This window comes from Acipenser ruthenus, chromosome 25, assembly GCF_902713425.1.
Source record: "Acipenser ruthenus chromosome 25, fAciRut3.2 maternal haplotype, whole genome shotgun sequence".
Lineage (NCBI taxonomy): Eukaryota > Metazoa > Chordata > Actinopteri > Acipenseriformes > Acipenseridae > Acipenser > Acipenser ruthenus.
The window spans coordinates 22,461,862-22,478,761 of record NC_081213.1 but is presented as its reverse complement, the minus strand read 5'-3'; the positions used below and the strand labels follow the sequence as shown (position 1 = coordinate 22,478,761).

General features: G+C 36.9%; 1 protein-coding gene across 1 annotated transcript in view; it reads right to left on the bottom strand.

Annotated features, from left to right (window-relative positions):
* LOC117413765 (succinate--CoA ligase [GDP-forming] subunit beta, mitochondrial) overlaps nt 1-10,368 on the bottom strand; it is an 82,476-nt gene extending 72,108 nt beyond the window's left edge. The window contains exon 1 of the mRNA XM_034023076.3: nt 10,264-10,368. Coding sequence (XP_033878967.1) covers nt 10,264-10,344 — 81 coding nt within the window. The 5' untranslated portion in view covers nt 10,345-10,368. The remainder of the gene's footprint in view (nt 1-10,263) is intronic.
* Nucleotides 10,369-16,900: the final 6,532 nt, after the last annotated feature.

Below are 16,900 nucleotides of genomic sequence, written 5' to 3'. Positions count from 1 at the left end.
TGCTGCATTCTCCAAAGTTCTCAGGAAGATATTACTAAATGCCTTTTTATTAAATTAAAATAAATCAAAATATTTAGGCTTTTATTTACACTGTCATTAATTATTAATGAAAACATTACATCAATTTTGAAATGTTATAATTCAGCTTGCGTTGAAATGAAAAACTACTAAAAAAGCCTACATTTTAGTTTTTTTTTTTTTTTAATTTTCAATGTTCCTAGTTTGTTTTTATGACATTCGTACCCTTTTTTCTGAAAGCACTTTTATTAAAACTGTTTAGAAAGGGTTTTTTTTGGTCATATTTTTCATGCATTTCGCGCTTCATCATTTCTGTCAATGTATCAAACACTTGTGGTTATAAAAAAACAAACTAACTAACAAAGTACAGATTTTTAAAACCGAACAATCTGAAATCAGGAAAAAATAAACCTGAAAATTATAAAATATATAAATACGGATTTCATAGGGCCCTACTAATCCACCCAGGCATTTTTGTAACTTTCTGGAACGTTGAATAAAAAGAATACTGAATGAAGAGGTCTCTAAACCTCTCGTATTGCATGCTTATTTTTTTTCATTTGGTCAAAGAAGCTTGCCAGGGTTCCTTTTAGCAGATCTCAGTTGTTCATAAAGACTCGGTTGGTACAGCTTTTAGTATAGTAGAAGCTGTGCAAGGTTACGTCACAAATTAAGTCTTATGCACATATGGTACGACTTTCTGACTTGTTTCCATGCAAATTTAGTTTTTGTTTTTATGTCGCTTTTTGGCGTGAGAAGGCGATTTACCCTCCCTTCGAAGTCGTACCATGTTTTGGCCTCGCACTTCCTATAGCGTGAGGGATGTGTGCGATATGTCTGTGCTACGTCACATTCTCCCAACAATGGGGAGAGAATTTGGAGTTTCTAAACTGCACGTAAACCACACCACTGTCACGTGATTAAAAAAGGAATGGGAAGGGCAGTTCAGTGCAGGTAAATAGGAGCTCCGGGGAAATTCAAAGCAAGCGCCAAGCCAGATCCGGAGAAAAATAATAACTACATATTGGAGCAACAGAACTCTGAACCACTCTGAATGAATAGTAAGGGAAATTAACACATTACTCCTGAAGGACTGTTGAGAAAATGTTGCAGAACTGCTCCACTTTAGATCTTCAAAAATACAATAAAATGCCCACTGCGAGTAACAGAATTGTTCCTTTCATCCTCTGTGCTATTGTTTGCCACGCATGCTACGGAGCTGTGTGAAATACGCTGCCAGTTTTTAAAATGTCAGACCATGTGAAACAGGTTGTATTCAATAAAACCAACTTTCAGTGACCAACTTTATTTTCCTGTTCCATGGTACTTGTGGCAGCAGTGTGGAGTAGTGATTAGGGCTCTGGACTCTTGACTCTTGACCGGAGGGTCGTGGGTTCAATCCCAGGTTAGCAAGGTACTTTACCTAGATTGCCCAGTAAAAACCCAGCTGTATAAATAGGTAATTGTATGTAAAAATAATGTGATATCTTGTAATAATTGTAAGTCGCCCTGGATAAGGGCGTCTGCTAAGAAATGTAATAATAATACTTGTTAATCAAACTTCAACACAACAGAACACGTACCCAGCACATGACATCAGCAAGACTTGAATTAAACCAGATACAGTAGCACCTCTCTATAAAACATCAAAGTGTTAATAAAAAAAAGAGAAATAATGCATGACACAGCTCTGTGTTTTTTTTGGGTTTTTTTTAATAATCTTATTATTCAATCCACCCTAATGTTAAGATGCAAACTTCCAAGACAAACATTAAAACGTGGGCATCTTCAAGTACACTTGAATAGATTTCCAGTCAGAAGTGGTTGTGCCAGATTAAAATAATGACTGCTGCTTTTTACAATAGCACTGACAGTTTCACATAAGAAATAGCATCTGCACAGGGCTCAAAGGGAGCAATCTACTGTAGCAGAATGACAACTAACTGCAATTTCTTATGAAGGCAAATAAATATATATTAATGAAGAACAAACAAGCTGCATCACTTCGTTTTACAGAAGAGCCCTGTAATAGTCTAGCAGGTACAGGAGGTGTCAAGCTACTGTATTCAAGGCCTTTGCTGTGCGTCAGTGTTCTGCATGATGTACAGCACAGCCTTTATTCTGCTCACAGGATCCCTGCACAGGGGACCCCCAAGGAAGCACGTTACAACATGTCTGTCTATAGGCAGCTTAACCGTTTTTAACAGTGACAATAACTGTATTCAGGTAACCACTTTCACAAACATGTAAGTAGTAGGCTAGCTGTAGTGCAGTTTTCAAAATGAATAGAATGCTTTTTTTTTACGACAACTTCAAAACAATAAACATGCACTAGAATAAAACAGAAATATTTCTCTCTAGTTTGTATACAACGGCAGTATACTGTAGTTGTACAGGAGTGGAAACAAGTTGACTGACTTTTTGGGACCATTCCGAATATGCTAGTTAGCAAATTAGCCAAATGATTATAGTACCTTGATGATAAATACATCTGTTTACTCTTTGCTGGTTGCACCCTTATTTAAAAATAAAAATAAATTGGCAAAGATTGATCACTTACCATTAATCAAGTTCTATTTTCAGCTGATTGGTTCAGAAGTTACAAAACCATTGCTTAAACTTAAATCCCCGATTCCTTATAAAAGGTACTACACAGAAGAACCAATGAAGCGATATCATTAAAATGCCTAAAGGACTGACCACTAAACAGCTCACAGAGGCAGCTCAATTAAAACCTGAAAGAAAGCATACTTCAGCCATCAATACTAATCATCGATTAGCAAAGCGGCTTTTAAGAAAATCCATGCTACAGTACCTTCGCCCTCATTATAAAGTAAACCATTTCCCTAGCATATTCAAGAAGGACAATCTGCAAATTTCTATTGACCTGAACCTACTTTGTAGAGCAAATGCAGAGCTTATGAACTGCCAATCAGCAGTTTATAAAATATTAATAACGCATTAGTATTATGTAATAATAATATGCCATCTTAGCAGCTATAGAGTAGCTCTTGACCATTTGTGTTCAGTCAGCCTAATTAGTGATGAGTCAATGGAAGAGTGATACACACTGATTTACATGAAATAAGACATTTTAAACTACAGGTATATGGGAAACCTAACCTAATTCACATGAAGATTTTGAAGTTACAAAACTAGCAAGAAACTACCTTATTTACAATACAGTGTGCTGTGTTGATAAGACAATAATACTGTACAATAGTTTGGGAATTTTAATATAAAAAGGTGTAATAGGTGTCAAGGTCAATTATAGCATTTGGCAGCCTGGAATCTGGTATGTATGTACAGTGTATTTGCTTTTTTGCATAAGTACATGTCACAATTTATTTTTTGTTATATATATATATATATATATATATTTCACCTGCCATGTTTAAGGTTTTCCCTGTAATGAACAAAGCAGGTCAAATGAAAGTCCTTAGCACAATTACTATGTCATTCTGCAGCTACAACATGTTCCAGTACATCTTCAGGTTGCAACACCATAGTGTAAAGTGAGATACGATTCATCTGCAGCAAACACTGTGGTTTGCAGTTTTATATATTCACCTGATTTGCATCTTGGCAGATCTAAAGAGACTTAATCCAGCAAAAACAGAAGACGAAGACAGAATGCAACTCTGTACTGATATGAATTTAGCAATTAGCATTGTTAATAAGATGCATCATTAGGTAACACCATTGCACGTGTCAGGTCTAAAGCAAGATAAGTGTGTGGAAGGGCTTACCGCAAAGATGTGTCACATCAATACAGGAAAATGGTAATTATTTTAAAGTCACAGTATAGTATATTTATCTGGTTTGTCTTGTTATTCTGGGTAAAATAACTTTGAAAGCACTTGATCATAAAATTGGTAGAGATACTAAATGAAGTGCAATTACTAAATAAAGTAAAATGGAAGGCATTAATAGAGACTTATAGTCAAAACCTGTATCGTAGAATTCTACTAGTGTGAACAGATCAGCGCCATGGCCCAGGTGTTAACGGCAGGGAGAGAGACTTAGGTTTAGGTTTAGCACTATGCTTAGGTTTAGCACTATGACGCATTTTTTATAAACAAAACACAGGAACAAATGAAAAGGCACAAGGGCACAAAACCCCCAAAACTGTTCAGGCTGGGCAGAGCCTTCACTGAACGTTACTGAGGCAAATAAAATAGCACAAACAAATACTCACTTGTCAGGGCTTCTCTCCACACTAAGGAGGACAAACCGAGCCTTATCTAGCATGTGGCTGAGGGGTTGATTGATCATTAATCATTCAATCAACACCACCCAGCCACACGCTCAGATTGAGTTGGCAGGGATGGGTTTTAACCCCATCCCTGCCAAACTTAAATAAATAATGAAAACGTTTTTTTTTAAACCCCCACCAAAACACATTCGCTTACAGGGCAGGCCTCAACCCTGCCACTAGATGTTAACAAGCTAATGTGTACATTTCCTGTGGTCCAGAGAGAACAATGCATGTTATAATTAGACCACGATCACAGGTGTTGCCTTGACAAAGGCACAGGAGCACCAAAACTGAATTAAACTGATTAGCAGACAGTTCTTCTAAAACATTAAAAACATTTACAAGCAATTTGTTATTTTGTCAATAGAGGGAACTGGCAAAACGCTGACACTTTTTGTAAAAGTTTATATTTTCCAAATAAAAAAAATAAGGTAAATAAAGTGTCTTCAAGGTTATAGAACACAAACAATGTACCTAGTAGGAAGCTGATGGTATGACCGATCCATTGAAATCTGATTTGCACAGTTTAATATAATAATACATAAACATTGCTTTCCTGCACTCTCTGACGCTGTACTTCTTTTCAAAGTAGAGTTTCTCGCCTGGAAACAAGAATCAATGAACTTTCACAGTGTACTGAATAAACTACCCCTCTTCTGAAAACATTGACAGGATACGTTTCATAGGGTTCTTGGTTATGTGAGTGTGAAAGTTATAGGATAAACATTTACAATTTACAATCAGGGCACTCATAGCAAAATATATTGTCTAATTTACTGTAAATCTGACAAGATGGGTGGTGGTTATTTGGGTATCTTTGCTCCTGGCACATTCAAGTCATGATCTGTGCTTTAGCTGGCCAGAAACAAAGAATACATTTTATGTGGGCACACAAAGTTGCAAAACCTTTGGCAACCTGTTGCACAATAAACCTGGTTTTGATGATGATTCAGGAAATAACCTGAGCCTTCTCAAAGTGAACATGTTGGTCTAGGTGAGTGCTGAATTACAGATTGGTGCGCTCCTTGATAATAGTGAAAATGAGAAATCTGTCATAGGGTGTGTTACAATGGCTACAGTACTCAAGTATCATCATTTTGCTTTATAATCCACCTTTCCTAACAGTGGCTTTACTAACTCTGCCTTTAAACTGTTCTACACTGTCGTTAAATTAGTTAACATCTAGCACAGTTTATTGAATAAGTATGTAATCCATTCATTAAATCAGACTTTGAAAATACATTTTTTAAATAACTCATGAATTTAAGCTGGGTGAATAGGGCCATTAATAGGAAACAGCCAACATCTTTGTACAGTAGCTTCCTATTATCAACATGAATGATTAAACTAAAGGTAATAAGGGCTGAATTATTTTTTGTATTATTATTATCAGGGGAGGGCAAGAGCATATAACACTACAATTCCTGTTTCTTAAATTAACTATCCGTTTTGCAATACTGTATTTCATTGATTTCTGTAGTTGAGCCCTAAAATTATAAATTCATTACAAATACCTCTCTTCAGAGACTAGAATACTGTTTTTCTAACCTTTATCATATCAGTATCAAGCAAATTGTTGAGATACCTTTACCTCACATCACCCATGATTATAAGAAATAAAGTGCTCTCTCATCTGTTAGAATGAAAGATTAAAGCAGACAGGCTGTGTCAATGTTCATGGCTTTTACATTTTTTATGTAACCTTATTAAATATTTTGTGATCGCTCAATGTTACACTAAAAGTTTCATCACACTTGAAACAATTCTCTACAGTAAATATGTAAAAATCTAAGTAAGAAATACTGTACAGTCAGTCGGGCAAACAGACATCCCCGATGGCACAAATGGTCCTCAGGCAAGTACACATGACCACCTGCACTATATGTTTATATTGCCATGCATAAAATACCAGCTTGAGGTTAATTTCATGCATTTTACAGGAACTAATTGTATTTCCCCCAAATCTGCTAAGTTTCTTCCTTGGCTACCTCCCAAAAATGAAACAACAATCTTGAATAAGGGTGTCAATAGTAGGGTGTATATATGATAGCCAAGACCTTAACCACACAAGGCCATTCTTCAGCCAAAACCAAAGAGGTACAAAAAAATACGAAATATCAACCTCACATCACCCATGATTATAACGTGGGCAGCAGTGTGGAGTAGTGGTTAGGGCTCTGGACTCTTGACCGGAGGGTCGTGGGTTCAATCCCCAGTGGGGGACACTGCTGCTGTACCCTTGAGCAAGGTACTTTACCTAGATTGCTCCAGTAAAAACCCAACTGTATAAATGGGTAATTGTATGTAAAAAAAAAAAAAATAATGTGATATCTTGTGTAACAATTGTAAGTCGCCCTGGATAAGGGCATCTGCTAAGAAATAATAATAATAATAATAATAATAACCTTACTGTAGGTGAGTGGTCATGCTGACAATTTCTATTAGTATAATGTACACTGCATGATAATCTTTATTAAAGAAAGCAGCTGACAGGAAGAACACATAATCTAAAATGTATCCTTTTTAATATTTGATAGCAGCTGGCAATGTTTAATAGCTCAGCAGTTCCTATACATCCTGCATAGCATGATTACACTTAAAACGTATTTCCCACTGTGTGTATGTTGAATGCAATTTATTTTTCATATTTAATTTTTCACAATGGTGCTCAGTTTTACTAGTGTTCTTAAGCCATAAGCCTTTTTTTCCCCTCTTTGTACAGCAGTTCATTAGTAGTTTTTAACATTTATTGGCAACGGATGTTGCCAGGCCACTGAACCCTGCGGCAAGGCCCATTATGGACAGTTTCTGCTTACAGTAGCCACATCACACGCATGACCAGTAAGGGTAGCTGGAGCACGATTAACTATGTCAAGAAGATTTTCTCCCTAGCCCACATCAATCAAAAGGCTAATGTGGCACTCTCTGTGGGCCACCCGCCAAGATCAGCAACTCCAAAAAATCAGGATTCAAATAAGTCACCTCCTGATTGCAAGACACCCTCCACTCCATCTGCATTTACCTGATGATGTATACAGTACAGCACTGTGCCAGGGCAGGTGCCCTGCACACGAAGAGGGGTTTTTGTGTAAATGTATATTATTGTAAATAGTGTGTATTTATTGTAATACAGTAATAAGTACCTGATGCTCATGGGAGAGCCTGCCAGGTGTAATTACCAGGTGTGGAATGTAAATCAGCAGGTAGGTGTGTTCTAGCGGGGTGTTACGTATAAAAAGGTTCCATTTATTCACCTTAAGGCTGGATAACGAAGAGTGAGTAATAGAATATCATTGAGTTCACCTGTTTACATGCAGTCCATGCAAAAACTGCAACAGCATGCAAGTGTATGTTTTAATTGCACTTGCATGAGAGTTACACATTGTGTTCCATATACAATGGCATGCTGTCTGCATGGAAGCTCCAAACACTTTTCTTCCAGTTTAATGCAATGGCCTTTTCAATCCAAATCTCACCACTAAGTATCTGCCACAACATCCTGGCAGCAAAGATTTAAGAATCCCAGTGCTGCAAAATGACATTCAAGCTTTTTTTTTTCAAGCTGCCACATGTTACATGGGTTCATTAAGATCAGTCTTAGTCCATTTCACATAGGCACTTATTCAGAGGAGGTGTACAGTAGAAAGTTACATTTAGAAAATATGATGAAATGGTCTTTCAACAAAGATATAAAAACAGTCGTATTACTTTTTCCCATAAGCACAATTTAGAAAAGCAATACATTAAACAACCTGTGTATTTAACAATTTAATCAGAAGTTGCAAAGAGATTCAAATCTATTTTACAAGAGACGTGGCTGGCATTTGTGTAAATGTAGTTGCAATTAACCCTTTGTAATGTCATCATTAGTCAACTGCAACACTTTCCTTTCTCCTTCTCATTGACACAAAACACAGTACAAAAGCATTACTGAAATTACCCCACCCCTTTCCCTTTTGATCATTCATGATTTAGAAACCCTCCAAATAAACACGTCAGTCAGTTTGACAGCCAAGCCTGACCTGCAGACTTCTCATGACTTATTAATGCAAAGTACTGGCACAGCAATGCAATACTTTCAACAGCCACCTACAGTACAGTATTTATTTGGTTCACAACAATTAACTGAACCTATTAACAGAAAATCCATAAACATAAATAGCCACAGCTACCAGACAATGCTTCACTTCTTCAAAACCAAGTCATCTATTCAGGGTCAGTCAAGACCAAACAATATGTAGTGTCTGCCTCTGCACAATGGTCTAATCCAGGCAAGTAAAAGACCCATGAAATCAATCAGATTTCAAAAGTCACACATCTTCCATGCTTTGTTCACTCCTGTCATGCTGCTGGCGCAATTTCATTAACACTACTACAGTGGGCAGACCAGCATTTGCCAGACCACTGAATTCAGTCATGACAATAATCAATAATTAAGCAATCAATTCCTCCTCACATCCCCCAGACGGAAAGTCTCATAAACCAGAGAATGTCAACCAGCCCTAAGCCCGGTACACCCTGCCCGACGCGAACAATTGCAACACGCATCGGGCAGTGTATTATGCCTTGCGATGCGATTTTACAGGATCGGTCGGTCGATTTCAGTCTGCTCACAAAGTTTAAACATTGCATCGGCTAGTGTCTTAGGCGCTGATCGCATTGGGCAGTGTGTACCGGGCTTCAGAGTAAGTTTAGGATTTACACATAGCAGTAAAATCCATATGTGTTTCTATGGTACCACGGTCGGATTTTATTAGAATTTGACAATTCTGGAAAACCAGCCTGAAATCCATCAACCACCTACCTGTGGGAATCCTGAGATTGACCCTAAACAACAGTGGTCGATGATCAAATCTACCCTGACTGGAGTACACGAGTCAAGAAGGTGCTATAAAGTTTTAAATGTTTGTATATTAATGTATTATTTGTTTTCAGTAAGGTATCTGTGAAAAATAATTAAAATGTTATCTAAAATACAAACAAACACACAACCATTAGGATATTTTAATACATAAGACACAGGTGTACTTTAAAATGTTGTTACAAAATAAACAAGGCTTACAGTCAGAGAACGTGTGTGTGTGTGTGTGTACTAAAAAAAATGGAATAACTCTTCAATAGCAGTACTAACCTTTACTCTCTTACTTCAGCAGTGCAGTTACAGGCTGTCAGCAAATTATTAACTAACAAGACAAGTACATAATGCAGGGCTTTCGTAAGGGGCAAAGGTTTGCAAAAATATGCTGTGCATAAAAAAATGATGTGTTGTATATAACTTTCTTTTTCAAGGTAACATAAAAATATACATTATATAAGGTTCAATTTAACAGTTAACACCATGTGTAGGTGTATTATTTTACAGCTACTGCTATGCACAATACATCTAAAGATTCATTTACCTAGGATTCCATTACAAGTTACAAAATCATGGTGACATGTTTCGATTGCAAACTTATAAAACTATTACCTTATATTACTATATACCAATATGATATAACTAACTGATTAACAGTGTAAAATGTGTTATCTAGTTGTTCATGTTACATGAATAATCCAGTAACTATACACAACTAGGCGCAAAGGTCACCCATGCAAAAAGCAGTAGGCTAAGTATGTGCTTAGTTGTATTGACACCCAAAACTGATTGACTAACATTTTAAACTATGACACATTATCGTGTTATTAAGGAGGACAGATGTCAAGGGCATACATTAGCTTATACTACGCTCCTGTGAAACGTGTTTGTAGGGTGCAGTAATAAATACGTAAAATACAACTATCAGATACATGTTTCAATCAAATTCATACATAGCACTTCCAATTGTTTAGCTATAAAAAAAAAAATGTCACAGACGGAAAATCCTACTTTCTCAATGTTGTATTCTGCAACGTACTGTGGATTTACATGACAGTGCAATTAAATGATGACAGCTCGCTTTCATAATATGCATGCAACTCTTGGCTTGGAGTTGGTTTAGTGTCAGTACCTTGCTTTTGTCGAGGAGCACGTATCTAGCTGCCGCTCCACGAAGACTTTTCCCTGCTTGAGCTGCCATGGACGCCGCCATCTTGAACCGGAAGTATGAACTGAAATTAACATGTGAACAGCAGTTGACTTTATCAACTCTGCGCGGATAGAGGCGGGGATAGTGTGAGAGAAGGAATTTGAACGTCTTTAGCATATATTTACTTTCCGAAGTGAAGGTTAGCAACCAAAAAGGTCTGTCATGTGCCTCAGGTGTCCAGACTGCGAACATAAAGCAATACATACTATAGCCACCAGGTACTGTAGTTATAAAGCTGGGGTGTTTATGTACACGGACAGTGTTAACAGTACAAATGATAAATCATTTTTGGGGAAAATGTTAGTTTTTATTTTATTTTTTTAATTTAACAACACAAATGTTGATCTAAAAACAGAGAGTGTAGTTATATATATATATATATATATATATATATATATATATATATATATATATATTAGCTCAAAGAGCTAAAATATATATATTGGGGGAGGGGGGGAGCATACATGGATTTAAAGATTAAGATATTACAGGGTATGGTTTTCAATCCAGTTATGAACATTTCTATAATCTGCTCAAATTAAAACTACACATTTTCTGCTTGCTGCAAGAAAAGCAATTTTTCAGCGGGTTCCATAGATGGAACACATTGTAATACAATGAGACAAACTGTTGAAGTCAACAATGGGAACCCTAAAAGATGTAGTTATTCAATATGCTAAATCCATAGTCACAGAAGACTGAGCTCGTGTTGAGCCAGGATAGCTTCACCCTGAATTTAGTGGGAAAAAAATCCCTGCTCAGTAGTTATGTGATATTGAAAACATCCCAACGTGTAATATTGGGAATCAGCAAAACCTACTAAAATAGTATGTGCTACCCCGACCATGTAAATAATGTAGCATGTACATTAGTCCAACATCTTTAATGTATTAAAGGGCAAAGAATCATACGACTGACATTTATGACAGCAGGATGAAATTTGCCTATACCAATGCTGAGTCAATGCCAGCAGCTCTGCACTGAAAGTGAATGTGATGAATAATTTACCAGTAATTACAGAATGCCTGTGTCAATAATTGTGTGTTTTCGCCTCCTAGGCAGTGGCTTTCAGACCCTTGAGCCATGGTAGTTTGTTCCTTGACCCGACTGCTACCCTATAGTTCTGTATCTACCAAACTGTGTAATGATAAATGACCAGAAGTGGCTGGTTTGTATATATTTTTTTTGTACCCCCACTAAATCAGTGTATGTGGTGCTTCCAGGAATTTCTTAGACAGATCAACCAAATCACCCAAACAAGATGTAGAGAAGATTGGAATGTTTATTGCCTCAAAACTTTTTAATGAAGGTTCTCCCAACACAGTGACCAGTGTAAAATTGGTGTGTGTATCTATATAGGTATTTATTTATTTATTTGTTTATTAGCAAAAGGCAAATAGCAACCCTTAATGCATTCATCTACATCCTATCACACCCCACCAGTTATGTAGTGCATGTCTATTTCTAAATCAATTACATTTTCATTTTCAAGTTATTGAATCTCTGATTGCACCAGGCCGCCTTAGGCTTACACGGTGAGACTTTAATGCAGCAGGGTTTTCAATAAGGGGTAGGGTAGGTAAATATCACAATCCCCTAGCTTGACAAATGTGGCCACAAATGAGCATGAATAGCCCTCTGCTGTATATGGGGGATCCAATATTTGGAGGGTCCCTTTAATTTAAAATTCTACCTGTTTGTGGTCATTCTTCAACATTCGCTCAGCCTTTTAAATCTCAAAGTTAAAATAAGATGTATGTTTGCTACTGAGTAATTTACAGCATCCTTTAACAGATGTGCTCCTATAAAAGGTACAATACTACCCTTGAATGTTTTCCATGCAGTGAAAGACAACAATGGGTACATAAAATAGCTGCTCCTTTTTTTCTAGTAACAGTATGAGCTAAGGCAGATCAACACCCTTATTCATTTTCAATTTATAATACTGTATAATTATAATATATCTATAATAAGTCCTTAAGTTCCATTGCTTCCTTGTTCATCCCAAAAGGCATACAACCACAATGCATTTTATTACATGTTTACATACAGCTTTATCAAGCATTAGATGGGCACTTTAGGAGCGCTGAAGGATCCGTGTACTTTGTATGGCTAAGACTCTTCTAGTGATTGTTATTTGGAGTTGGATATCCGGGTAACTAAGAAGCTGAAACATTGCTATTGACGCAACAGATACAGAGCTTATAAAGTTACATAATGTATGCACTGAACTGAGATGATGCAAGAAAGTATTTGCTTCAAAGTAAAGTCATTTAGATCCAGTGTAGGAGTCCAGCATCTGTGAATATGTGGGCAGTATGACACTTTCACTTTGTTACAACAGCAGAGAACAAATGTATTTTTAACACTGGTATGTTTTTGTAGAATAGAAATCTCAGGGAGGATAAAGGCAACTGGACAGTTAATGGAACAGAAAAGAGCCCAAGCAACTTTCAACAGATTCCAGTATAGAGTAAAAAGGAGCTCAGCCTGTTCATTTTTAAGAACTAGATATATAGAGGAGGACAGCCTTTCCACTGGCAATTGCACAATGATTAAAACATCTTCTTGAATATTTAAAACAAGAGAAGATTAGTGTTGCAAGGACCCTAGAGTTGGAATGGCAACTGTATAAATTACAAATAAGTGTGCTAGTGATTTATGCAGCCATCATTATATAGCAACCTGGAGATGCATTCTCATGTCAACCTCCAGCGCCACCTAAAAATATTCATGACCATAAAATAAAAGAGCTGTGTGCAGAATACATCAAAACCATTTTTGAACTTGCTTTACAAATACAGAAGTACCTTTTGAAAGAAACTATAGGGTTTTGTTCCTTGTACTGACATGTGATCTGCAACACACAGGTATAGAACATTTTTAAAAGGTGTTGAAACCCCATTTTAGCAAGTACTAACAATCCCCCAAATCTCTTTGGTAACCTTTATCATTGCATAGCTCTATAGTTGAAAGGTTCAAATTCTGCAATAAAGCTATTGTATATGAGCTACAAAATATTTTCAGGCAGCGTCAATTAAATATCCTAAGCAGGCATCACATAGTTCACAACCCGCTAGGGAACTGAGCCTAATTAACTTTGTGGATACATTTTCTGAAGCAAGAGTTTGGGAAAAGGGCTCCTCAGTTTACTGTAGTTTGCTTTGACCCTGTGGAAAACATAAAAGACAACAGTAACAGGATTAACATAACATTTTTTTAACACTTCTGACATAAAACTAATATTTGTTGCAAACTTCAAATTATAAAATAAAAGGGCTTCACTCATCATGAAGTAAGGATAATGACATCTATAAGCCAGCAGTGTGGAGTAGTGGTTAGGGCTCTGGACTCTTGACCGGAGGGTCGTGGGTTCAAATCCCAGTGGGGACACTGCTGCTGTACCCTTGAGCAAGGTACTTTACCTAGATTGCTCCAGTAAAAAAAAAAAAAAAAAAAAACTGTATAAATGGGTAATTGTATGTAAAAAATAATGTGATATCTTGTAACAATTGTAAGTCGCCCTGGATAAGGGCGTCAGCTAAGAAATAAATAAAAATAAATATTGGGACCTTCCTCATCTCTTTCATGTACAAACTCTTCTTTTAGCAAAGAACACTGCAGCTAGAGTAAATGTGTTATTGATACAGTATATACATGTCGTTGAGTGTTGGATAATTGACTGAATAACTTCATTTAAAGACAATCGACTCATTTTAATTTACTTTGCTGTACCTTAGATAAGGTAATCCAAGATATTTAACAATTATTATTATAATTTTTTTTTTTTTAAGATGTCACAGCACCCTACTTACGTACTGATGTAGGTACTGCTACTGTAAAACAAGTGTGCAATTGAGTGAGTTTAACATGCTAACATTTCTAAGGCAAAATGTAGCATGGTGGATTGAAAAAAAAAGGATTCTTTACTTGTTCTGTGCCTAATCTGTGATTACTGGTATGCCAAGTCTCAATGATAGGATCAGGATCTGTATAAATATGTGTGCCTGTCAAGTTGTTTTGACAGCATGTCCCACCAGTCCCGCTATCAGAGCTTTTTCTTCCCTCCTACTGAATCAACACCCTTGCAGTGCTGTTACATCTTGTTAGTCTTGTTAAAGCAGAATTGCTACACTGTTTGGGCATTCATGAATAGACTGTTTGTGGTGGGGTTTCCCATCCCGAACATACTCACATGGTCATACTTTTTGATAAATATACGGGATATTTATAAAGTCAACTGGCCACTTTGTGTTGCTGCTTCAAAAATAAATGTTCACTGCAGAGCATGACAGCAGGACACACGAAACAACAGACAGATATATATATAGTTGCTTTAAGTGTGGGTGGTGAGTGGGAATCACAATTTATTATTATTATTTATTTCTTAGCAGACGCCCTTATCCAGGACGACTTACAACTGTTACAAGATATCACATTATTTTTACATACAATTACAGTTGGGTTTTTACTGGAGCAATCTAGGTAAAGTACCTTGCTCAAGGGTACAGCAGCAGTGTCCCCCACCTGGGATTCAACCCACAACCCTCTGGTCAAGAGTCCAGAGCCCTAACCACTACTCCACACTGCTGCCCCATTCCTGCAAAGATACCAACACAGTAGTAGTTTCCACAATAGAACAGGTCATATAAAAGAAAGGGACACCTAGGCATACACTGGTGTTCTCAATTTCATCAAGAGATAGCAAGGTCTTTTAAAATAAAGGGCATTACGTAACACACTCTATGTGTTGAATTTCGGTTTGCTTCTGCAATGCACTGGAAATACTTTGTTCATACTGCTTGCGACTTAACATTGATATGTTTCCCAAATTGATGGAAGCTCTATTAATATTAAATTAACCACACCAGGCAAAAAAGAAAGGCTGGGGTTTCGTGACCCCAGAGTTCAAAAGCAACTGCTGGCAATCACAGAAAAATAAAATCAAAAGTCTGCAGACAATGAGTCATGTAATAACATCACTTGGGTTTTGTATGGATGAGAAAAATCTTGATTTAATCTGTGGTTCAAGATTCTGGACATGTGTGCCAAAATGTTTGCCTGTCTTGCACAAATTACTAGAGCAATCTAGGTAGAGTATCTTGCTCAAGGTTACAGCAGCAGTGTCTCCCACCTGGGATTGAACTCATGACCCTCCGGTCAAGAGTCCAGAGCCCTAACCACTACTCTGCACTGCTGCCCTTGGGTTAATAACCTGGTTATTAACCCATGCACAATGTATCTGACTTGGTTTCACTTAACAGTTGCAGAAACAACATGTACAGTTAGAGCAGCCACACAATCCCTAGCTATTTAATGTAAACCCACCGCCTCCAGGGTGCTGTAAATGAATCCTTTCAATACATATCTGCTTGATGTAGTCTACATCTCAGTGGCCAAAGCCTGCCCAGTGTATCTTTATAAAGCATTCTCTTCTGACCAGCTTATCAGCCAGCTGTCTTTCTTCCTAACATACCACAATGGATTCCCTTAACGTATATAGGTACAATATGATATAAACCACACTGAATATTCAACTAAAAGATGATATTAACCCTTTCTTGAGTTCTACACCAATAAAATGCAATAAAATAAACGGTGTAGATGTACAGCAGGTATCTCAGTATAGTATGCAGGTTACCCAAAATGCCAAAAAATAAGAAGGAACATGTAGTTGACGCAAACACATTCAGCTGCATAATCTGAGTCAATCAAAAGGATAAAAAGATTTTTGCTAAATAGTTGATGCAGTGCATCAAATAGAATAAAATTGTAACGTGTTTGTACTGCAGTATATCCACAAGCAGGGTCTGTTTCTTCATGTTTTGGTAGAAGCTGTACCAGCATAGAGTTAAAATGTGTAAATAAGGTTGAGATTTGGAGCAGTATCATTAGTCATCATTTTCAACTTAATAGTGCATGCAGACTTGTGGCTGTGTTGTACGTGTTTAATATTTTCTCTATCATTACCAGCAGAGTATTTACAGACAGTTGGGTTGTTTTTGACTGCATGAACATAAAAGTACAGATCTGAAGTGACTGGCATCAAACAATGACTATTAAAAAAAATAAAATAAACTCCACAGCATGCACATTATGTATTCTTTTTGTTTATAATTCAAGCATTAACAATTATTTTTTATTATATTAAAGAAAAAAACAAGCTCCTGTGATGCTGATCTTCCAAATGTGAGATGCCATCCTGCGAGAGAGTAACAGTGCCGAACAGTCATTGTTCCTGCTTCTGATCTATAATTCTCTTTGTACTGTGTTGAGAGATGCTGACAATAAACACAATGTGATTTACATGAAGGTTTCACTGGATCACCAGTTTCTTGTTTGAAGGCCTGAAGCAGGACTTATTTTTCAAACCAGTGCCCTTTGAGGACATTGATCACTTTCCTTTTCCATTCTACATTCCTCTCCCTTTTTGTTGCTGTGTTTGGAAATAGAGAAAATCTACTTCCTGACGGTATGAATGCATTTCTGGTTTCTAAGGAACAAGTCTGTACTATTGGGAAGAAATGAGGGGTGTCCTGCAAAAACTGGAGGGGTGTCC